The 25,739-nt window shown below is 41.7% G+C and overlaps 1 protein-coding gene across 1 annotated transcript in view; it reads right to left on the minus strand.

The window, feature by feature from the left end:
• Positions 1–25,739, minus strand: part of ush2a (Usher syndrome 2A (autosomal recessive, mild)) — a 1,147,097-nt gene that overhangs the window by 718,011 nt on the left and 403,347 nt on the right. The window contains 2 exon segments of the mRNA XM_034188044.1: positions 13,132–13,255; positions 22,377–22,483. Coding sequence (XP_034043935.1) covers positions 13,132–13,255; positions 22,377–22,483 — 231 coding nt within the window.

Raw genomic sequence — 25,739 nt, forward strand, 5'->3', positions numbered from 1 at the left:
GGCTGTGTGCTTTTTAATCTTCTGTATCTGGCCGTCAGTGTGCGCCTGGCAGATTCTCTTGTCAAGAAAACTGTTTGATGTCTTCATTGCTGAATGCCAGCACAGTGAGAAGACACTGTCAATGCATGAACTTGAGGAAGTATGATGTCATAATCCCCAATCGAGCTGGATTCTATCTCTTGCATTCAGACCTGGGCAAATTCCACTCAAATCCAGCTCTCCCAGCACGCATATATATCTTGAAACTGGGTAAATCATTTTGTTCAACGCAGCTCTCTCTGTGGAAGTATGACGTCATCTGTCCATCACAGCCCCAAATCCACAGGAGACTGTCGGATTACGTGATTTTGTCACCAGAAAAATATTTAAATTATCAGGCTGGATGGTCAGGAACTGTTGGACACAACTGCATGGCGCAAACAGACACTTCTAGTTGTAAAAAGGCTTTACTGGTTTGGACAGCAGAGGTCGGTACACGAGTAGGCAGTCCAGAAAAAGCAGCAGTACAAAAATCATCAGGCAAAAAGGAGTGGTCGTTGCAACACGCTGGAGGCCAGGATCACACAAGGAGGCACGCAGGACTATGGAACACAGGTACAGAGTTGGAATGAAGGCACAACAAACTGGCGAAGAACTAACACACCCAGTGAGCTTAAATAACCCCAGGTGATAATCAGCAAATCAGGAACAGGTGTGCATGGAAAGCACCAGAACAAGGGTGTGGTCAGAGAGAGAGAGAAACACCCACCAGCAAGAACCAAGAGACAGACAAGAGAAATAGAGACAGACAGAACCAAGCAGAAAAAAATCCCAGCAAGAGAATTAACATACAAAAACCAGTCAAATGGGAAAAATAACAAACAGATCAGAGAAAAGAAATGCAACCCCAATTACAGTGAAGTTGGGACATTGTGTAAAATGTAAATAAAAACAGAATACAATCAACCTATATCCAATTGAATACACCACAAAGACAAGATATTTGATGTTCAAACTGATAAACCTTATTGTTTTTTGTCCAAATATTTGCTCATTTTGAAATGGATGCCTGCACCCCCTTTCAAAAAAGCTGGGACAGTGGTATGTTTACCACTGTGTTACATCACCTTTCCTTTTAACAACACCCAATAAGCATTTGGGAACTGAAGACACTAATTGTTGAAGCTTTTTAGGTGGAATTCTTTCACATTCTTGCTTATGTACGACTTCAGTTGTTCAACAGTCCAGGGTCTCCATTGTCGTATTTTGCTCTTCATAATGCGGCACACATTTTCAATGGGTGACAGGTCTGGACTGCAGGCAGACCAGTCTAGTACTCGCGCTCTTTTACTATGAAGCCACGCTGTTGTAACACGTGCAGAATGTGGCTTGGCATTATCTTGCTGAAATAAGCAGGGACGTCCCTGAAAATGACGTTGCTTGGATGGTAGCATGTGTTGCTCCAAAACCTGGATGTCCCTTTCAGCACTGATTGTGCCATCACAGATGTGTAAGTTGCCCATGCCATGGGCACTAACATACCCCGCATACCACATAGATAACTAAACAAATTCAAACTCTGACATAAATATGTAACTAATCCATTTGCTCTATCCATTACAGTGTGACAACACTTACAGTGCACCCAGAAAGTATTCATAGTGCTTCAGGTTTTCCACATTTTGTTATGTTACAGTGTTATTCCAAAATGGGGTAAATTCATTTTTCCCCACAAAATTCTATTAACAACACCCCATAGTGATAACATGAAAAAGGTTTTTCTTGGGGGGATCTTTGCAAATATTATTAAAAATAAAAAACTAAGAAACCACGTGTTCATTTCACCAAGGTCAGACTTACCTGAGGAAAACATATTCACACCCTTTATTCAATACTGTTTTGATGCACCTTTGGCAGTAATTACAGCCTCATGTCTGCTTGAATATGATGCCACAAGCTTGGTGCACCTATCTTTGGGCAGTTTTGCCCACTCCTCTTTGCAGCACCTCTTAAGATCCATCAGGCTGGATGGGGAGCATCGGCGCAGCCATTTTCAGATCTCTCCAGAGATGAATTTAGGTCTGGGCTCTGGCTGGGCCTCTCAAGGACATTCACAGAGTTGTCCTGAAGCCACTCCTCTGATATCTTGGTTGTGTGCTTAGGGTCATTGTCCTGCTGAATGATGAACCGCTGCCCCAGTCTGAGGTTTTCATCCAGGATGTCTCTGTATATTGCAGCATTCATCTTTCCCCCAATACTGATTAGTCTCCCAGTTCCTGCTGCTAAAAAACAAACCATGATGCTGCCACCACCATGCTTCACTGTAGAGATGGTTCCTGGTTTCCTACAAACATGATGCCTGGTATTCATGCCAAAGAGTTCAATCTTTGTCTCATCAAAACAGACAATTTGTTTCTCATGGTCTGAGAGTCCTTCAGGTGCTATTTGGCAAACCCCAGGTGGGCTGCCATGTGCCATATACCAAGGAGTGTCTTCTGTCTGGCAACTCTACCATACAGGCCTGATTGGTGGATTGCTGCTGCTGAGATGATTGTCCCGCTGAAAGGTTCTCCTCTCTCCACAGAGGAATGATGGAGCTCTGACAGAGTGACCATTGGGTTCTTGGTCACTTCCCTGACAAAGGCCCTTCTCACTCAGTCACTCAGGAAGAGTCCTGGTGGATCTGAACTTCTTCTATTTACGGGTGATTGAGGACACTGTGCTCATTGGAACCTTCAAAGCAGCAGAAATGTTTCTTCTGCACCCTTCCCCAGATTTGTGCCTCAAGACAATCCTGTCTCAGAGGTCTACAGACAATTCCTTTGACTTCATGTTTGGTTTGTGCTCTGACTATCCATACTATAATCATACTATGCAGACAGGTGTGATCCTTTCCAAATGATGTCCAATCAACTGAATTTACCCCAGATGGACTCCAGTTAAGCTGTAGAAACATCTCAAGGATGATCAGTGGAAACAGGATGCACCTGAGCTCAGGTTTGAGCTTCATGACAAAGGCTGTGAATACTTATGCACATGTGCTTACTTTTTATTATTATTATTTTTAATAAATTTGCAAAAAATCTCAAAAAAAATCTTTCACATTGTTATTCTGGGGTATTGTGTAAAAATGTTTGAGGGGAAAAAATAATTTCATTCATTTTGGAATAAGGCTGTAACATAAATTTGTGGAAAGTGCAATGTACAGTGCATACTTTGTGGATGCACTGTATGTTTTTGGGAGCAAATGTGTCTCTGTGATTCGAAGGAAGTGAATGTCAATATGTGTTTGGCTCGGTATTCAAATGTAGAATCATCGAATAATGCTCGATCTGCGCAGCTTTCAGACTTCCTAATAGGACTTATGCTACTTCATACTGACAACCACTTTAGTGCCTTCAAAGGAAAACCTAAGCACACATCATGACAGGTGCCCCCTGTCATACATCCAGGCTCCATGAAGCAAACATACCTTGCAAGTCCAAAACACCTGATTGGACATGAGTGTCAGAGTGTGAACACAAATCCAGAAAACACTTAAAATTGTGTTCTGAAAAGTAATTGCACTGAATAACAAATTTCATGGAAGATTTTTTTTTCATTCAAGAGATGAACATTTAGTATGCTATCTTGAAATTCTATAGTGTACAGCCTAAACTACATAAAACAAATCAGTTTGGAGCATGTCTTATTGTACATTCCTTTCTGGAGGGTTAATATTCTGAGAGCTGGGGGCAAAGGGGCTACATTAACAGTCAACATTATTCAGTGCCATGATGTGGGCTTTGAGTCACCTGTCGCCTGTTTCAAACCTGAGTGCGAGGAACACAGAACTGTGGTTTTAAACAGACACAAGTAAAAAGGTGTAGAGACATTGGGGAGGTAATGGTCTAGTGGGTAAGAGTTCAAACCACCGCCTGACCGGAAAATCACTCAGGGCTCTTGGGCAAGATCCTTGCATGGCAGCACCCTGACATTGGTGTGTGAGTATGTTTGTGTGAATGGGTGAATGTGAGGCATAATTGGAAAGTGCTTTGGTGTCTGATGCAGATGGAAAAGTGCTATATGAATGCACTCCATTTACCATTTACATTCTGTAGTGAAGAAAAAAATCTGTGTGGACAAGGAAAGCATGGGCACATGCATGGAATAATATGGTTTACATGACAATGCTAGATGTTGGTGTGACACTTGGATCAACACCAAGGGAACACTGCATCCTCTAACATCTATTATATAACAGCTGAGTGGATCCTTGTCATTTGATTGGTGGCTTGTTTGTCACTTGTCATGGATTATTCATATCATTTGCTATTGTGTTTCATTGACCATGTAACAGTTCTTTTTTAGCATGCAATTTTGGAGCTATATGAAATGTGCTATTCCACGCCCCGACCACCGTGCGCGCTCACACTACTGGGGGTGGCGTTTAACTAAACATGGCGGAGTTTGTTTTTGCTGGTGGATGATGATTTGAGCTAATTGATGCTGCTAATTCTTGTAACACACACACACACACACACACAAAAACAAATCCACCATGCCATAAGCCATCTCGAAGCATGAAGAGCTGTTAGGGTGAAGTTAGAATGAAAATCTGGTCAAATTGCTGATGTGATTTTTCACTGGAGTAAGAAAAGCAGACAGCAGTCTGTACACAAAGTCAGTGGACGGCATCACGGACTACTGAGAACAATTTTGGACTCCTATTTAAAGTTCGTGTTGGACTGTTAAGCACCAGTGATGAACACCAAAATGTAAGTCCCTTTTCTGTTGTTTAGAAATTAATAAATTAATAAAATATCAAATAACAAGTATCTATTTTGCCATTATATAAAACAAATTTCAATGGAAAGAATATTTAATTCGGTGAAAGGTGGAACGTACCATTCAAGTCGGCTTTGCCTTGTTGAATGGTACATTCCACCTTTCACCTCATCATAAACATTCATTATTTGTATATCACAAAGAAGAAAAAGAAAGACTAGACTTTTAACCTGATTGTAGGTGGTTTAAACAGTTTATACAATATATCAACAGAATCCTTTATTTCTCAAAGAAGGTTGATTTCATGTTTGGTGTGTCTGCAGTCATCTCAGAATGGACCTGCTAATGAATCCCCAAGTTGTCAACAAAGTAAATCACATTATTTTAAATTAAAAATTACTGAGGATGCTTAAATGGAATTACTGTTCATAAAGCATGCTGTACTGTTTCGCCTGTCTCGCTGCCTAAGTGGAGGATTTGTGTTGCAAAATATTTCACATTGTGTGTCATTAACAAGTAGCAATATGTACCCACTTTCCATTTTAAATAGTCTTATATATTAGGTGGTATTGTCTCATATGTTACTGTATTGTTTCTACTCTCGCTGTCTCAGTAAACAGTGGAGGTTGTGTGTAATCATCCACACAACATAACCTGAATAACTCCAGTCATGTTAGCTCTCTGCTGGCATTAATCAGAGCCTGGCGTATTAATGAGACCACGGCAGCAAGCTAATTACACCCATAGATTCTGCAGCAGCCCATTAAATATACAAATGACAGAATTAAAGAGCCCAGCCTCTTATGATTAATCTTTAAATGGGGAAAAACTAATGATGTCTGTGCAAACTTTCCTTTTGCACACTCTCCACCCCCCCACGTCAAAGCCTTGTAATCAATCATATTAATTAAGGAAAAATTATTTGTATCATTTAACATTTCCGTCTTGTTCAGTTGTACTGTTTCTAGACATGTAGTGTTAGTCGTGTCTGGAAATTATTCAAGCCTATTTGCTCCCACATTCTTTATTTTGAAACAGTGTTTGCAAAGTTTTATCTCTTTTCACTTAATTTTAAATTTGAGAATATAAACAGCACATCATTGTCATTCCAGTCATACAATTAAAAATGTGACAGGCACAAAGTGACATCACAGGGCTAAAGGTACAGAAGCATAAGATAAATGGATGAATGTGTTTTTATGGAAACAAGCACTTACAGGGTATTCAGATCACAGCACTGATTGAATGTGGTTATAGTCCTGTTTCATCTAAAGTAAGATTCAGTGTGGAAAATATTGACCTCAAGTACCCTAAATTTATTTAGCATTAAGAAGCGTCATTAATCAGACATAAAGAAGCTTATTTATGGAAATATGCACTACTGTGACAATAACTACTTAAGGAAAGCCATTTGTTTTGACATAAGAAAATAAGATTTTTTTATTGAAGGAAAAGTTTCCAACATATTGGGCCTGCATAAAAATGTGATGAATTTATTCAAAATAAAAACAAATATTAATATTCCCAGAAAAAAAAAAATGTTGACAGAGAAAAAATATGATCTGCCTCCTGTGTGTTCTGACTGGCCAAAGGAGAACAACCTCTTGTCTTAAAATATTCCAAATAACTTGATTTTCCAGACTGGCAGAGTATACTCTCAATATTTTGTGATGTTTTCTGAGTAAAATTCATAAAATCACAGACTATGAAGGACTACATAAAGATAAACTTAATAACGTGTCATTGTTGGAGTTACTATATTTCCATAAGACCTCAACGACTGACGAGTCTCTCTCCTGTGATCAATCGACTCTTAGGGGGGCATTACACTACATTACATTCATAATCCAATTTGGCTTTGATTTGTTCGCTGTTCTGTGCACTTCGATGGGAATAATTGTCTGTAGATGATGCTATTAGTATTGATGGTTGTAAAAGGGCGATGGTTTGAGGGCTGCCGACACATTGATGCTCCAGAATAGATCCGGTCTGAAAGTGATTGTCTGATCCATTACCCTTTATGAAGGAGGAAAGTGGAGGAGTTGAGCGGTGCTCCCTCAATAGCAAAAATCACCATCTATTTGCTGGGAGCCTTTACAGAGAGACATAGTTTCCTTTATGATAAAATAGAGTGACTGAGATGGCAGCCAGTTTATTTAAATCTGTCATTTTCAGTTGATCTGGAATAAAAACAGCTTTCAAAGCAGGACAAGGAACCACATACAGTGCATCTGGAAAGTATTCACAAAGCTTCACTTTTCCACATTTTATGTTACAGACCGATTTCAACATGGAGTAAATTAATTTTTTCCCTCAAAATTCTACTCAAAACACCCCATAATGACAACATGGAAAAAAAAATGATTTATTTATTTGTAAATTCATGAAAAATAAAAAACTAAGAAATCACATTCACACCCTTTGCTCAATACTTTGTTGATGCACTTGTGGCAGCATTTACAGCTTCAAGTCTTCTTGAAAATGATGCCACAAGCTTGGTGCACCTATCTTTGGGCAGTTTTGCCCATTCCACTTTGCAGCACCTCTCAAGCTCCATCAGGTTTGATGGTGAGCGTAAGTGCACAGCCATTTTCAGATCTCGCCAGAGATGTTCAATCAGATTCAGTTATGGGCTCTGGCCGGGCAACACAAGGACATTCACAGAGTTGTCCTGAAGCTCCTCCTTTGATATCTTGGCTGTGTGCTTAGAGTCATTGTCCTGCTGAAAGATGAACTGATGCACCAGTCTGAGGTCAAGAGCGATCTGAAGCAGGTTTTCATCCAGGATGTCTCTGTACATTGCTGCATTCATCTTTCCCTCAATCCTGACTAGTCTCCCACCATGATGCTCCCACCGTCATACTTCAATGTAGGGATGGTGCCTGGTTTCCTCCAAACATGATGCCTTGCATTCACACCAGAGAGTTAAATTTTTCTCTCATCAGACCAGTGAATTTTGTTTCTTGTGGTCTGAGAGTCCTTTAGGTGCCTTTTGGCAAACTCCAGATGGGCTGCCATGTGCCTTTTACTAGTGGCTTGCATATGGACACTATACCATACAGGCCTGATTGGTAGATTACTGTAGAAATGGTTGCCTTCTGGAAGGTTCTCCACTCTCCACATAGATGCTGGAGATCTGACAGAGCGTCCATCGAGTCCTTGGTCACGACCCTGACTAAGGCCCTTCCTTCCCATCACTCAGTTTAGACGGGCAGCCAGCTCTTGCAGAGTCCTGGTGAATCTGGACTTCTTCTATTTACGGATGATGGCGGCCACTTTGCTCACTGGGACCTTCAAAGCAGCAGAAATGTTTCTGTACCTTACCCAGCTTTGTGCCTTGAGACAATCCTGTCTCAGGGGTCGACAGACAATTCCTTTCACTTCATGCTTGGATTGTGCTCTGACATGCATTGTGACAATGACTATTACAATAACGTAAGGTGTGTGCATTTCCAAATCCTGTCCAATCAACTGAATTTACCCCAGGTGGACTCCAGTTAAGCTGTAGAAACATTTCAGTGGAAACAAGATGCACCGGAGCTCAATTTTGAGCTTCATGGCAACGGCTGTGAATACTTATGTAATGTGATTTCTTGTTTTAATTTTTTTTTTAAATTAAAAAGTCTAAAAGCTTTTCACATTAATTATGAATTTCATCCCTTTAGGAATAAGGCAGTAACATAAAAAAAGGTGGAAAAAGTGCAACGCTGTGAATTTTGGATCATAACGTGGTGACTCTGCTGTCTGTGTCGCAGGACCCTATTTTAACCTGGTCATAACTGCTGCCATGAACGCGCACCTGGAACATCTCCATGATGCTCTTTTAACTGGCTCTGTGTATGTGTATCTGAAACTCCATCATGATTCTGTTTTTACAGGCTGCATGAACATGCAGATGTATTTCTTGCATCGGAAAAAGTCAGAAAATGTTATTTTCAGGAGATAATGGACTTCCTATCGAACATGCCAGAATCGTCTAAGAACTTTGTGAGAAACTAACAGCAGAGCTGCTGTGGTAGTATGCCAAAATAGTGGAGATGATCGGAGATACTGCTTTTGGAAGTGTCATGTAGTGTCCAACAGCCATGGCTTATGGGCAGGGTGCTGGACACATCTGTTTGCAGTAGCTGGGATTATCCTTTTCTTCTTCTTCTTCTAAATAAGAACCACATACCAAAACATCTCATTCTGCTTAAACATGGTGAGACCGTTGAGGACATCTGTCCACAGGAGGATGGTGTGGACCTGGACATTGTTCTCCGGCTGGCGATCGTGCACCATCCGTGCATGATGGTGCCAGTTGGGACCTCTTAGATGGTGTGGACCTCGACATTATTCTTCAGATGGCGATTACATGCTATTGATTATTTGATGGTGCCAGCCGGGATCTCTTTGATGGCATGGACCTGGACATTATTCTCTGGCTAGTGATCGCATGCCATCTGTATGTGACTGTGCCAGTTGGGACTTCTTTGATGGCGTGGACCTGGACATTATTCTCTGGCTGGCAATTGCGCATGATCCATGTGTGAAGACTTCTTTGATGCCGTGGACTTTACATATTTAATTTTGGAAATCATTCTGTAAGTGGCTGAGTGCCCTGTTCTGTTATTTTCCTTTTGTACTTTGGTCTCCTCAGAAATATAAACGCAACACTTTTGGTTTTGCTCCCATTTTGTATGCGATGAACTCAAAGATCTAAAACTTTTTCCACATATACAATATCACCATTTCTCTCAAATATTGTTCACAAACCAGTCTAAATCTGTGATAGTGAGCACTTCTCCTTTGCTGAGATAATCCATCCCACCTCACAGGTGTGCCATATCAAGATGCTGATTAGACACCATGATTAGTGCACAGGTGTGCCTTAGACTGCCCACAATAAAAGGCCACTCTGAAAGATGCAGTTTTATCACACAGCACAATGCCACAGATGTCACAAGATTTGAGGGAGCGTGCAATTGGCATGCTGACAGCAGGAATGTCAACCAGAGCTGTTGCTCGTGTATTGAATGTTCATTTCTCTACCATAAGCCGTCTCCAAAGGCGTTTCAGAGAATTTGGCAGTACATCCAACCAGCCTCACAACCGCAGACCACGTGTAACCACACCAGCCCAGGACCTCCACATCCAGCATGTTCACCTCCAAGATCGTCTGAGACCAGCCACTCGGACAGTTGCTGGAACAATCGGTTTGCATAACCAAAGAATTTCTGCACAAACTGTCAGAAACCGTCTCAGGGAAGCTCATCTGCATGCTCGCCGTCCTCATCGGGGTCTCGACCTGACTCCAGTTCGTCGTCGTAACCGATTTGAGTGGGCAAATGCTCACATTCGCTGCCGTTTGGCACGTTGGTGAGGTGTTCTCTTCACGGATGATGCGAAGGAGATGTGTTCCACTGCATGAGGCAAATGGTGGTCACACCAGATACTGACTGGTATCCCCCCCCAATAAAACAAAACTGCACCTTTCAGAGTGGCCTTTTATTGTGGGCAGTCTAAGGCACACCTGTGCACTAATCATGGTGTCTAATCAGCATCTTGATATGGCACACCTGTGAGGTGGGATGGATTATCTCAGCAAAGGAGAAGTGCTCACTATCACAGATTTAGACTGGTTTGTGAACAATATTTGAGGGAAATGGTGATATTGTGTATGTGGAAAAAGTTTTAGATCTTTGAGTTCATCTCATACAAAATGGGAGCAAAACCAAAAGTGTTGCGTTTATATTTTTGTTGAGTATAGCTACCTCCGTAAAAGTAAACGTGCAACTGTCAGCTGTTTTTCAGGGTGCCTGATCACACAGATGTATTTCTTAAATTTTTCACAATTACATCAATCACAGCTCTTAAAAGTGTGCACAAAGCTCTAGCAAAGACTGCTTTTAACAGGCTGCATTTATCACTAGTGGATGTGCACGTGCACTGTCTCCTCACAGTGGAGAGCGGCTGCTCCTTTTACGTGACTGCATCAAAATTAACAGTAATCACTTAAAAACAAGTCATCATAACATGACACCACACTCATGTAAACTCTGCAATTAATCTGCAGCTCTGTTCTTAACATTAGCAGCTAAGTTACATCAAAAATGCGCTGGGAGCAACACAGCAATGCATTATGGGTAGCATAAGGTAATCTCAGACGTTCACGACAGGACAAATGCATTTCAGACACTCTGTTCAGGGTCCAAAGATAACAGCATTAAACTCTAGTGCCTAAAACTCTCGTGAATATATTCTCTGGGTTTATAGACGTTAGAGTATTTGCGTTTGTTAAATTCCACGCATCTTAAATGTAGCAGACACGGATTATCTGGAATTTTGTTTGACATTTTTTCAAGGCCACTACTGCCATCTACTGGCCAGGAGTGTTCATGGCAGTATTAAACGTCTGGGTACATGGCTACTCTCAAAGTGTTGGTATTGTCCATTGTCCAGGCGCTTTTTGTGTGCATATATTTGTTAACTTTGTATTCTAAAACTACGGTTAGAAGTAATTCCGACTCCTTACCGGTCCACACGAACGAGGTTGGCGCCATGTTTTTAGTTTTTGTGGAAGTGACGACAAGAGAATAAGGCTCCTGATTGGATAGAATTTTAATCAGTACCACCACCCAAAGGTTTGGCAGACTAATTACAACACATTTATACGGTTTGATGTGGATGGATTTTTTTTTTAAACGACGTAGTGTGGATGAAATTTTTTCCCCAAACTGAAAGGGTAAGATATTCGGTTTTACAAATACCCGACAACGTGTGTACATGGCCTTATGTCTGTGAAAGGCACTATATAAATAAATTTACTTACTTACTTACTAATATTGAGTGCACGTTTTACAACATCATAAAAGTTTTAAAACATGCAATTGCGATGACACTTCCAGGGCTCCGTAAAAATGCCTGTTTTTACAAATAAAAATGGAATATTTTACAAAAGCACATTTATCTTTAAACTAACACACGACACACATCACATTAACGTGATGGTTTACATAATGGATTACTGAACCAATCACTGTTTAGCACTTTTACCCAGAATGCTTTGCGGTCTGTGTTTGCTACAAAACCTCAGAATCAGTGCCTTATTCAACATTAAAAGATATATGTTCTATTTTAACTTTGTACAAATGACAGAATTGACATTAATGGAGTTATTCTATCAGTATTTTCAAAAAACCATAAGTTAGTATGACTTTATTTTTCAAGACCTCCGCCTGACCGGAGTGTTGAAATTGATAGGGAGTTTATCAAAGATAACTTTTCAGTTATCTTATTATCTGTTATCGAAGTTAATTTTTTGGTTATCTGTGCCCACCACTGCTCACAAGTATTTTGTTTTCAGCAGTAGCTGTTTTCTGCAAATGCTGTATACTTTGAGACCGGTCACAGAAGTGCACAAAGTAATCCTAGTGTATCATCGGATGGTCACTAACAGCCTAAATCTAAGTTGTCATGATTTCTGATTTCATTCATATTATCTTCTTAGATTATTATTGTTCATTTGAGTTGTATCACCTTAAAGAGCCATTGATATTTCTCATGAACTCTCAAGTGCAGTAAAAATGTAATTTATGTATGAATACAGTCCAAAAGACATCAGTTAGTGGGAGAATGGTCACACCTAGTCTGTTCACTTTTGCATTCTGCATTATGTTTTTTGTTTGCAGCAGTGCCACTATGTGTGTGTTGGGAGACTGCTGAAGAACATCAGGAGCTGCACACATTTTCACATGTAGAAATGAAGTTGTGTCAGGAAGGTAAATCCAGTGTAAAAACGTAAAATCCCAATGTGGGTTGATATTGGATCCACTGTGGCAACCCAGAGAAAAGGGGTCAGCCGAAAGCACAAAAAATAAATGAATAAATAAAAACTGTGTGACCAAAAGCAAAATTCCACATCAATTTCACTGATGGAGGCCCACGTCTGCAAAAACTGCAAACAATTTGTGCCACCAAGACACGCCTCTGCCTCCAGAAAATCCAGAAATTTTGTCCACAAAGATAGAGATGGTGGGTAATATACAAGACATACATAAGACAGTGACAAAATAAGCTCAAGTGGCATTGAAGAGCTTTGCCTGCTCAAATCCCACTGATTAGTATCAGCAGTCATTAATTATGTGCGTCAGACTGGGTGATGTTCTCAGATGAAGCAGAACATGTTTGGCTGTGCAGCTCAACCCTTTAATAATGCTGGTAAACAGAGAGATAATTGTCCTTTAGGATGACTGGGGAAGTCACTCCAAAGGAATGCCAAGAAGACTGCAGAACAGCAAGGGAACAACACAGTAGCACACACCAACACGCTATGACGTTTACAGTAACATGCTGACAGCCATGCAGTTCATTTTCTGGTACTCAAACTGAGGTCAGCTTTCTTACCTGTGAAATCAGCATTAACAGGAAGAGTGTGACTGGCAAACCGGTAGTAACTGCGACCTGAGAATCTGGTTCCTCTAATAACAGGACTTTGTGGGTCAGAGAGAGAGACATCTGTCCTCTCAACCTGGAAAAACAATTAAGCAGAAGAGCAAAAAATAAGTGTGTTCAGGAGGATAGCAACATGCTTTCCTTTCATGAAAGTTGATGCTAGTACTGTGTATGATAAATACAGTAGCGTTCAGAATAATAGTAGTGCTATGTGACTAAAAAGATGAATCCAGGTTTTGAGTATATTTCTTATTGTTACATGGGAAACAAGGTACCAGTAGATTCAGTAGATTCTCACAAATCCAACAAGACCAAGCATTCATGATATGCACACTCTTAAGGCTATGAAATTGGGCTATTAGTAAAAAAAAAGTAGAAAAGGGGGTGTTCACAATAATAGTAGCATCTGCTGCTGACGCTACAAACTCAAACTACTATGTTCAAACTGCTTTTTTAGCAATCCTGTGAATCACTAAACTAGTATTTAGTTGTATAACCACAGTTTTTCATGATTTCTTCACATCTGCGAGGCATTAATTTTGTTGGTTTGGAACCAAGATTTTGCCCGTTTACTAGTGTGCTTGGGGTCATTGTCTTGTTGAAACACCCATTTCAAGGGCATGTCCTCTTCAGCATAAGGCAACATGACCTCTTCAAGTACTGTGACATATCCAAACTGATCCATGATACCTGGTATGCGATATATAGGCCCAACACCATAGTAGGAGAAACATGCCCATATCATGATGCTTGCACCACCATGCTTCACTGTCTTCACTGTGAACTGTGGCTTGAATTCAGAGTTTGGGGGTCATCTCATAAACTGTCTGCGGCCCTTGGACCCAAGAAGAACAATTTTACTCTAATCAGTCCACAAAATATTCCTCCATTTCTCTTTAGGCCAGTTGATGTGTTCTTTGGCAAATTGTAACCTCTTCTGCACATGTCTTTTATTTAACAGAGGGACTTTGCGGGGGATTCTTGCAAATAAATTAGCTTCACACAGGTGTCTTCTAACTGTCACAGCACTTACAGGTAACTCCAGACTGTCTTTGATCATCCTGGAGCTGATCAATGGGTGAGCCTTTGCCATTCTGGTTATTCTTCTATCCATTTTGATGGTTGTTTTCCGTTTTCTTCCACGTCTCTGTTTTTTTTTTTTTTGTGGCCATTTTAAAGCATTGGAGATCATTGTAGATGAACAGCCTCATATAATTTTTTGCACCTGCGTATACGTTTTCCCCTCTCCAATCAACTTTTTAATCAAACTACGCTGTTCTTCTGAACAATGTCTTGAACATCCCATTTTCCTCAGGCTTTCAAAGAGAAAAGCATGTTCAACAGGTGCTGGCCTCATCCTTAAATAGGGGACACCTGATTCACACCTGTTTGTTCCACAAAATTGACAAACTCACTGACTGAATGCCACACTACTATTATTGTGAACACCCCCTTTTCTACTTTTTTTTTACTAATAGCCCAATTTTATAGCCTTAAGAGTGTGCATATCATGAATGCTTGGTCTTGTTGGATTTGTGAGAATCTACTGAATCTACTGGTACCTTGTTTCCCATGTAACAATAAGAAAAAAACTCAAAACCTGGATTCATCTTTTTGGTCACATAGCACTACTATTATTCTGAACACTACTGTACAACTGATTGAGAACCATATTAAGACCCGTATTACTAAATTCCAGGTAATGTACAACGGTATTAAAAGATCAAAATTACATTTTTGGGCCTGTACAACATGGAAATGTTTTATGTTGATGTGACAACATGAAATGACTACATACACTAAGGACCCCTTCACACAAAACATGATTGAAGTCGACGAGTACATGAAGGAGGAATGCCATTAGTGAAAAATCGGGGCCGGCTCAAACTCCTCGTACACCTGTCGCTACAACCGTTTGAGCATACAAGCGACCGAAAGACAGCGAATGCCCTGCGCATGCTCATTCAATCCCCCTCTCGGCAGGTGTTGGCCAAATTCCAGGTGTCACACACAAACATCTAACACTGCTTGCTGTACACTTAGAAAAGGCAGGGCTATTCGTGCACCTGGTACAACAGTAGAGAGCAGGCGACCATATTCGATATGTCTGTGAAACGTGGCTAAGTACAACACGAGTGTAGCATAACCTGGCAACACACATGGGTGTAACTGTGCCGACAACCCCCCAACACACACAAATGGCATGTGGAGTGTGTCGCCACCCCCTCCCACCTCCAAGACACACACACACACAAATGGCATGTGGAGTGAGCCGTCGTCGTCCGCACCCCCCAACATAAAAGGCTTGAGGAGTGTTTCGTCCCCCCCACCAACACACACACACCCACACACACACACACACATACACAGACACATGCACACGTGCACGCACACACACACACACACACAGACACACTCTGACTGTGCACGGAAGGTGTCAAATTAAAATACAGACATCCGACAGATGCAGGACAAACACATAATAATACATACATTAAATTAAAATCACAGAACAAAGCGACAGAGAATGAGCCTTTTTTTCTGTGACCTGCCGAGGTCCGCTGACAGAGGTGGGCGTGTCCCCCTGTGACGTGCTGCTGGTCAGATATCTATGCTCACAAGTCATAGCTCGAGAACACCTGTACTGGCTTGTAGGATAATAAGTCACATAAGTACAGCGTGATGCGCAGACGTCGGCATACTGTCCTCACGTGGAAATAAATTAAAACACATATTGCTACAGCTGACTGCTGCATCAGTGCACTGCAGTGCTGGTGAATATCATGCCATGCAGGAAATCACCCCAAGGGATGCCCCGCGAGGCACGTGTCACTGTGGGATTTCCCCACATTGTAATAATTTACCGCTTCTAAGCCTGTATATCCCATCGATGGGAACTTTCACTTTTTATTTGTGAGATACTGACAAGCCAAAATGAGGCGGGTGGTAGAGGGTTCAAACACATATCACATTTGCATCAGATCACTGCGCACTGGGGACGCCATGCCGGCTGCATGTGTTTACAACGTGAGAGCCTGACTCTTCATGAGACGAGAGTCGGCCGGCTCGAGTGCATCAGATAATTCATGTAAAACATGAAAGAGAGAACAGTAATGCACGTCATTACATTACTTCCTGATGTAGATCTAGGCGGAGGCTAAAGCCGCTCTTTATAACAAGAATTAATTATTATAAATTGTGGTGTTTTATGAATTTTACCCTCCGCTGGTGTGTGTGTACACTGTGTTCGTGCACGTGAACATGAGCATGTAAGACACTGCTGTCACGGTATTGTGCACGCCTGTTCTGCCATGCATCCCTCACGATAGCAGGTGGAATGTTTCGTGGTTCCCCATTTTGTTTTTGGTTCGTGGATTTTCTTCTGGTTTCTGCATCTTTCGTGTTATGCATGAAGGGGCCCTAAGCTTTAAGTGATGTGCTTTCGAAATAACACTGCTTGGACATTTCCAGTCAAGCTGTTGTTCATGGAGTTTATGCTATTTCAACATAAGTTTATACAGGTAAATATTGAAAACAAAACATTTGCACAAACAGGAGAGCAAATAATCTGAGCATTGCTGTGTCCCACTTTGTTTGGCTCCATCCAAATTTAACAGCATGAAGTTTTTATGGCTTATCAAACAGAGTCAAACAGCCTCTGTCAGCGGCAGTGTAGAGCTTCTGTCCCTGGCTAAACAGCCTCTGTTAGCGGTAGAGCAGAGTTTCTGTCCACGATTAAAAAGCCTGTGTTAGCAGCGGAGTCGAGCTTCTGTCCCCAGTAGAACAGCCACTCTGAGCAACAGCCAAGATAACACCCAGCTGATGTTATTTTAGTGTAGTTGTTGAGAAGTTAACTGGGCAAAGCACATAAACAAAGCATTGACTGAAAGTTAGCATTTGATGTTAGTTAACAATACTTAGTTAATTGCTATTTTATCAACTTTGTAGTTGTGTATATATGGTGAAACACATACTGTGTTTTCCGTAGTATAAGTCGCACCTATTAAAAAATGCTTCTTGAAGAGGAAAAATCCGTATACAAGTCTCACTCGAGTATAAGTTGCACCTTTTTTCTGTATTATGTGCTATTTAATTTGTGCATTGTTGTCGTGTACTTTTTATTATTGGCATACATTGGTTTATTATTAGAGTTTATTTTGTTTAGTGCTTAATTACATAAGTCATTGTAATTATTATAATTAATAATGAATATCTCAGCCAAATGGTTTGTGTACTTGGTTTCAGTACGGAAGGTTCCCGGTTCAACCCCCCCAACACCACCACATTTCTCCATGTACTGTGGAGTTGCATCAGGAAGGGCATCCGTCGTAAAGCCTGCGCCAAATCAACGTGCAGATCCACCTTGGATCTGCTGGGGCGACCCTGAGTGCAAACAAGAGAGCAGCCGAAAGGCCTTACCTATGTGATTTTTTTGTTTGCAGTAGAGTATAAATTGCAGGACCTGCCAAACTAGTTTAAAAAGTGACTTATACTCTGGAAAATACGAGGTCTGTGAGAAAAGTAACAGACCTTTTTATTTTTTTCAAAAACTATATGGATTTGAATCACGTGCGATTACATCAGACAAGTTTGAACCCTCGTGGGCATGCAAGAGTTTTTTCACGCCTGTCGGTTATGTCATTCGCCTGTGGGCAGGCTTTGAGTGAGGAGTGGTCCACCCCTCCCATCAGAATCCCTTTGTCTGACAACTTCCTGAGAGACTGGCGCTTTGCTTAATCAAACTTTTTTCAGAACCTGTGAGGCACATCGAAGTGGACACCATTCGAGAAATTCAGCTGGTTTTTGGTGAAACTTTTAACGGCTGATGAGACATTATGGAGTGTTAGTGTTGCTTTAGGACTTCCCACGGAGCGGGACATCGCCGCGCTCCGAGCCGCCGTTGCCATCCTGTTTCAAGCTGAAAACCTCCAAATTTAAGCCTCTGTTGACCCAGGACGTCGTGAGAGAACAGAGAACTTTCAGAAGAGGTCGGGATCAGCAGTTTATCTGGACATTCCACTGTTAAAGGAGATTTTTTAATGAAAGACGTGCGGATGGATTCGCATGTCGGCAGGCAGCCGGCGCAGCGCGCCGCCACAGGAAAAACACCTCCATTGGAAGCCTTAAGGACAAGTTGGAACATGTCCAGCTGTTAAACAATTTCTCAGATACTCACTCAACTGAAAGTCATCAAAAGCCGCCTGGTTTTTACAAATGGTTATCACCACGGAGGTGTTTGGTGGCTGTAGCTTTCATTGTCCTGTAAATCCGATGTTCCGTTTCAGAAACGTGCAGGCAGTGAGTGTAAAACATTAGCATTGTTTGGCAGGAAATAACATAGTAGTATTAAGTACAACACGGAAGTGATTGTGCAAGTAGCTCAATTTGATACAGTTAATTAAAAAAAAGAAATAACGTGAGAAAAAAGTGGTCTTGGAGAATGTACACATTTCATGAAATAATCTAAACTAAGGAAGAGCTCTAACTTTTACTCCCATCAGGACTTTGTGATGTCATAAGATAAGAATACTATAGGCCCTCCACAGTCCTGTGGTTCATATCTGCTCCTGATATTTTTGAGTCCAGGCGCTGTAAGGAGAGAATAGCTGAGTGGCTGAGTGGAGACACAATAGGCCTAGTGTTCCCGCTGCACCATAAGATGTTTGGCTGCTGCCTGAATCTAATGGGATCCTCCTTGACACATTTTGCTTTACGGCCCGGTCCCACTGGCATTTAGGAAAATTTGCGTATGGACTGCACACAAAATTGGCTCATATTTGCTAAACATACGCAATATCAATGAAACAAGCTTGTATGAGTCAGCTGACATCCGCACATGTCCGCAATTATCCACAGAGGCACGTTTTTCCGTTGCCATGATTTTTGAGCTGCACAAAATTTTGGTTGTGGATGACATCCGCCTTACATACTCAATGCATACTGAAGCTATGCTCTGTATATCCGCCGTTATCCATGGATATCCACAACTGATGGGGATTTGTGGCTTGGCAGCAGACTGGGACTGTGTAAAACAGATATACGAGGTCTATTAGAAAAGTATCCGACCTTATTTTTTAAAAAAACCCATATGGATATGAATCATGTGTGCTTGCGTGAGCCAACCTTGAACATTCATGCGCGATTTTTTTCACGCCTGTCGGCTGCGTCATTCGCCTGTGAGCAGGCTTTGAGTGAGGAGTGGTCCAGTCCTCTCGGCGGATTTTCATTGTCAGGGAAATGGCTGAGAGACTGCCGCTTTGCTTGATCAAATTTTTTTTAGAAACTGTGAGGCACATCCATGTGGACACCATTCGAGAAATTCAGGTGGTTTTTGGTGAAAATTTTATGAGCTTCAAAGACATTAAGGGATGTTACTGTCCCTTTAAGGATGGCCCACAGCAGCTGTGGGGTGCGCCGCGCTCCAGCTGCCATCGACAGGCTGAGTGACCATTTCATTTCTAAATGGATCGCTCTGTGGATCCGTGACCATCGTGTGCAATTTCTCTGGTTATCACAAGAACTGGACATCAACTATTTTCCTGCAGATTTCACTTTTAACAAGAGATTTTGTCATGGAAAGCCGAGTGGACGCTTCGCGCGTCACGATGGATTTGCTGCTGGACCGACACAAAACCACCTCCGTTTTGGTCTCACAGGACAGCTTTGAGATGGCGTTCAGACAGCTGTCGGTGGTTTTTCAGTCGAGTGATTATCCAAGAAATTGTGGATGAGCATGGACATGCCAGAACATGTTCTGTGATGCTTCATCACGGCGTTGCTTTGCGCGTCGCGGCACCCGTGGAATTCCTCCGCACGTCTGTCTGAATTTGCCGAAAAAGTGCTGATGTCCACGTCTTTTCACAATTCCTGTGCTAGTCCAGACGGCGTCCCGCATAAAACACAACGTCCAGTTTGGAAATGAACGGCACGTTCCACTTTTAACGAGGAGTTTTTGTCATGGAAAGAGGAGCGGACGCTTCGCGCGTCACGACGGCAAGAGAGACAAAGAACACCTCCGTTTCGGAGTGCCAGAAGGACAAGCTGGGACATGCCTTGCAGTGCTTACCAGTCGAGTGAGTATCAGAGAAATTGTGGAGAGCTGGACATGTCCCAGCTTGTCCTTCTGGCACTCCAAAACGGAGGTGTTCTTTGTCTCGCTTGACGTCGTGACGCGCGAAGCGTCCGCTCCTCTTTCCATGACAAAAACTCCTTGTTAAAAGTGGAATGTGCCGTTCATTTCCAAACTGGACGCTGTGTTTTATCCGGGACGTCGTCTGGACTAGCACAGGAACTGTGAAAAGACATGGACATCAGCACTTTTTTGGCAAATTGAGACAGACGTGCGGAGGAATTCCATGCATCGCGAGTACCGCGATGCGCAAAGCAACGCCGTGATGAAGCGTCACAGAACATGTTCTGGCATGTCCAGGCTCGTCCACAATTTCTTGGATAATCACTTCACTGAAAAACCACCGACAGTTGTCTGAACGCCATCTCAAAGCCGTCCTGTGAGACCAAAACGGAGGTGGTTTTGTGTCGGTCCAGCAGCAAATCCATCGTGACACGCGAAGCCTCCGCTTCTTTCCATGACAAAATCTCTTGTTAAAAGTGAAATCTGCAGGAAAATAGTTGATGTCCAGCTCTTGTGATAACCAGAGAAATTGCACACGATGGTCACGGATCCACAGAGCGATCCGTTTAGAAATGAAATGGTCACTCAGCCTGTCGATGGCACCTGGAGCGCGGCGCGCCCCACAGCTGCTGTGGGCCATCCTTAAAGGGACAGTAACATCCCTTAATGTCTTTGAAGCCCATAAAATTTTCACCAAAAACCACCTGAATTTCTCGAATGGTGTCCACATGGATGTGCCTCACAGTTTCTAAAAAAAATTTGATCAAGCAAAGCGGCAGTCTCTCAGCCATTTCCCTGACAACGAAAATCCGCCAAGAGGGCTGGACCACTCCTCACTCAAAGCCTGCTCACAGGCGAATGACGCAACCGACAGGGGTGAAAAAAAAAATCACGCATGCGCATGAAGGTTCAAGGTTGGGTCACACAAGCACACGTGATTCAAATCCATACGTTTTTTTTTTTTTTAAATAAGGTCGGATACTTTTCTAATAGACCTCGTATAGCGTGCCTATCATGTCCACATCATAGACTAAAATAAGTTGTTGCGAATGCATACAGATTGGCCACGGATAAAGCGTTTGGATTACGTCTGCTTTGCATCTGATTTGTGGACAATCAGCGACTAAATAACAAACATATCACGCAAACCCAAAGTACTATATGTGGCAGAAATCGACATACCTGCCAGTCAGTGCCAGTCCAGCTGTGGAGACATACAGTTGTAGGTATGGACCCCCAAAGACGTAATAGCTGCTGCCATCCAACAACATACTGTAAAACCCCAGCTGCAGAGAAGTCAGCCGTGGACCTCGGTTCTCTTTCAGGACTTTTATTTAACACCAACAAAAGGAAGAGTTGCTGTTACAGCCGCAACTTATGCTGAACTCTCTCGTTATGAAAAAAAAAAAACACCATCTCACAACCCCCCCCAGCTCCCCAAACTCATGAACAGTTAACCCTTGCATGACAACATGAACATCAACTCTATGATCATTACAATAAAAAAATCAACTTGTCCGAGTCCAGCAATTGCTCCAGAGGCTGTGGTGTCGGTGTGAATAATGATGCCAACAGGCCCGAGTGCACTTCATTTATGACCGCAATGCAGATGCTGTGCACGAGCAACACATGCACGATGCATTAACAACACATCTGTAATACTGCCGTGATAATCGCAATGCGTCAGATCCGTTTCCTCAATACATGCGTTATACATCCGTGATTGTTCGTCATATATTCGCTATACATTATTGATATAGCCATAATTCATACTGGGGCATTTGCCATTTTTGGCCAATTGTGTTGCGGACGACAACGAACGCCCATAATTTGTATACTCAATTCATGCGCAATTAATCCTCTCCCCAGTGGGACCGGGCCCTTAGTTTTTATATTTCTGGGTTGCAAAAAAATATTTGGTTTAAACGCTTCACCTTGTGTTTAATTATTAATTTGTTATGTCTCCAAGTCTGATGTAACATAACAAAATAAAAGGAAAAACTGTTTCAGAATTAAAGTGAAAAAGACAAAAATGCATAATCCACAGTGCAATTCCCTTACACACCTGATATAATGGAGGTGGTCCATTGAGTTGGTCTGGAGGATCCCACTCTATCTGAATACTGGTTTCATTCAGTGGAAATAATCGTGGTGGGAGTAGTCCTCTTGGAGCTTGAAGGGGAATGGCAGAAAAGAAGATATGATTCAGTATGTCAAATGACAAATCAGTGATTCTTTCTTGCCTCTTTCATCAAAGTTAGCAAGAAGCCTAGGCATCATGATCGGCAATCAGGCCACTACTTCAGATAACTCTTCGTCAGTCCTGTTTTCCTAATTGCTTTTCTTTTAAATAAAAAAACAACTTCTACTGAACGTTAGAAAACAGCAGAAGTGTCAAATCCAGCTTCAGAAAGTAAAAGTCCAGTCACATATTTGTTCCATCTTCCCAATAAACCAGCTAATTGTAATTAGTTCAGCTCTTCAGGCAGGTGGATGAGCTAATTATTGAGATTATCTGTTTTAGGTGCACAGGTAGAAGCAACACATGGGAGGGTTTTTACTTTCTGAAGCTGGATTTGACACCTCTGGAAAACAGCACTTCTTATCTCACAGCTTGACCAATGCAATGCTCCACCATCAGGTCTGAAGACATGCAACATCAAGCTCCTTCTTCTAATCCATGCTTGGTCATTAATCAAGCTAAAAGGTCACATGTCACATTGTCATGCATGTTTCGCACTGTTCTTCATTCATATCTTTTTTCTTTGCCTACAAAACATTGGCCATTATGGCCCCTCACACACCAACTCTGAGCTCACTTATTTACAGCTACGGTGACTAAGATGTAGAGGCATTTATTAGCACAAATAGAACAGAGCATTCACAACCATTCGCACATTAGTGGAACGAAGACCTGGTGTGTTTTCATAAGCATAGAATGAGTCATTCATGTCTACATGGGAACAGGTCATGGATGCCATTATGTTGATACATTTTGCAACACGGCAGAAAGACTGAAGGAAAAAAAGAAGAGAAATTAGTGGTTGCTCACTTATACACTGTCAAATGGCTGATAGAGAAGACTAATAGTCTGAGAACCCTGATTTCTGTGAAATGTAGTAACATCTTGCTTATCATAAGAGAAGGCAAAGGAGTATGAATCCCAGTTGTTAAAGAAGGAAAAACATGAAGGGAATCAAAATGATAATCAGCAACAACATAATGCAATCTGCAACCTCACCACGAGATGATACTAAATCCTACACAATGTAGCTTTAAATCTATACACTTTCTTTACACTGCCTGATGTGACCACATGTGGTCCTCAGTCTTAGGTTACGCAACTCTCTATTGATGTCTCAGTGGTGGAATGAGTTACCTAACCTGATTCAATAGGGCTCTAGATCTTTCCTTACCTCTGTCTCTGAGCTTTGTGTTGGATTTGTGAAGTGCACATTTACTAACATAACACAGTATATTTGTAGCGTAATCATGGTCATTTTTTAAAAGCAGAAAGATGTTTTTATTTCTTTTCTTATTTCTCAGAATTTCATTGCAGAAATGCAATGAAAATAAACATCTATTCTATTTTATTCGATTCTTATACGGAGATCCAGATGGGACAAAAGTTCCATTTTCACTTAAGAGAGGATCAATTTAATTTCAGCCTTTCACATTGGCTGTTAAATTTAATGTCCTTTTGAAACATGTTGGAGATGCTGGGCCTACAGCTTCAACATGTGTCATTAATAAATCAAGAAGAAATTAGCTGATATGATGAAGAGAAGGTGTCGACATGGGCAAAATGTGTGCGCACTAAGTGTCATTCCATCCTTGTGTTTCTGTGTGCATGTGTGAGCGTGTGTTTCAGTAATGGTATAAATGGTCTGTGGTGGGAGTAAATTAGCTCTCAGTGACACAGATGCACACCGTCTTCAGTGTGACTTCTAATATAGCTCTTAAAAAGGAAGTGGACAGCTTGTCTTGGACGGCTCATCTTGGCACATCAAACAATAAATTACTGCCAATCGATAGCTTACCAGTCTATTGAAATTGAGCTATGGTGACATTTAGAGCATTCTCTGTGACACACACACACACACACACACACACACACACACACACACACACACACACACACACACACACACACACACACACACACACACACACACACACACACACAAGCTTGTACAGTAGTGTACGCATTACAGCTCTTACAAACAAGATTTTTTTTTTCTTAAATTTTGAACCAAGTCTGTTTATATATGACTGCATGAATATTGAATGGTAGAATAAAAATTTAAAATGTGGCTGCTTTAGGATCGTATTTCTGGATAAAATTATAAAAAATAAATCAGGAAGTCACAGGTGGTGACACCTGGTGGGCAGCCAATCAAAGTACCTTGGACAGATTGCAAAATATAATCAATATACAGACAGGTCTTGGAAGAAGTGAATTAAACAAGAACGAGTTCAGAGGCAAATCCACAAATTCACAAATCCAACATATTCAGAGGCAAATATGGGATACTTTCAAATGTAATTAAATCCAAAAGATAGCAATAATGCATCATCAGGATGTCAGCTGACTTAAAACAAGACACAAAGAAAAGGTTGCAGCCTGCCTCCAGCACTGCAGGTGGCAGTAAATGCACTGGGAATGTCTTGAAGGACAAACCAGGCTTGTATCCCCATCATTCACTGTTTCTGACCTGTTCCAAATATTTATCTGGGAATTTCTACATTTCGCACAGAAAACCAAGCCAACTCAACTTTAGGAACAATGAAAATAACAAGCATTAGTTTGAATCACACAGATTTACAAAGCTGAATATGTTGTACAGTTTTTTGAAAAAGCACACATAAAAGGTTCAAATGCTGAGCTCATATGTGATTTAGCAAAAACTTATTAAAGTATGTTTAATATGTCAACCGGCTTGAAAACAGTAATTCTGCTCAGACATTTGGTGTATGTGCTTGGCTGAGGAGCCAATGGTGCAAAGCTACCATCTGTGGGATTATGACTGAACGCCTCCAAGTCAGAATCCTGTCGAGATGAAGCAATACCAAAGTACCGTGGATTTTCGGTTGGCCCCTGATAGCTGGGCCCCGGGACACCCCCTGGGCCCGACGAGCAGAGCCGCTCATGACTGGACTGGGGCACGACCGGATATGTGGCCGCCCCTCTCATGTTTGTGAAGAACCTGGTGCTAAATCACTTACAGACGACCTGATTCTGGGTCAGGGTGTCGTAAGTAGCAGAGCAGCTCCCTCGCTGCGATCTACTGAAAGACAGTTCGGCGGTTTTGGCGGCGTTCTCAGCCACAATTGTAACAAACCCTGCTTTGGATGGAGCACAGTCAAACAAGTATCAAGTTGTACTCACTCGGACTACCCCATTTAAAGATGTTTGAACATGTTTGAA

Source organism: Thalassophryne amazonica, chromosome 2 (assembly GCF_902500255.1).
Source record: "Thalassophryne amazonica chromosome 2, fThaAma1.1, whole genome shotgun sequence".
Lineage (NCBI taxonomy): Eukaryota > Metazoa > Chordata > Actinopteri > Batrachoidiformes > Batrachoididae > Thalassophryne > Thalassophryne amazonica.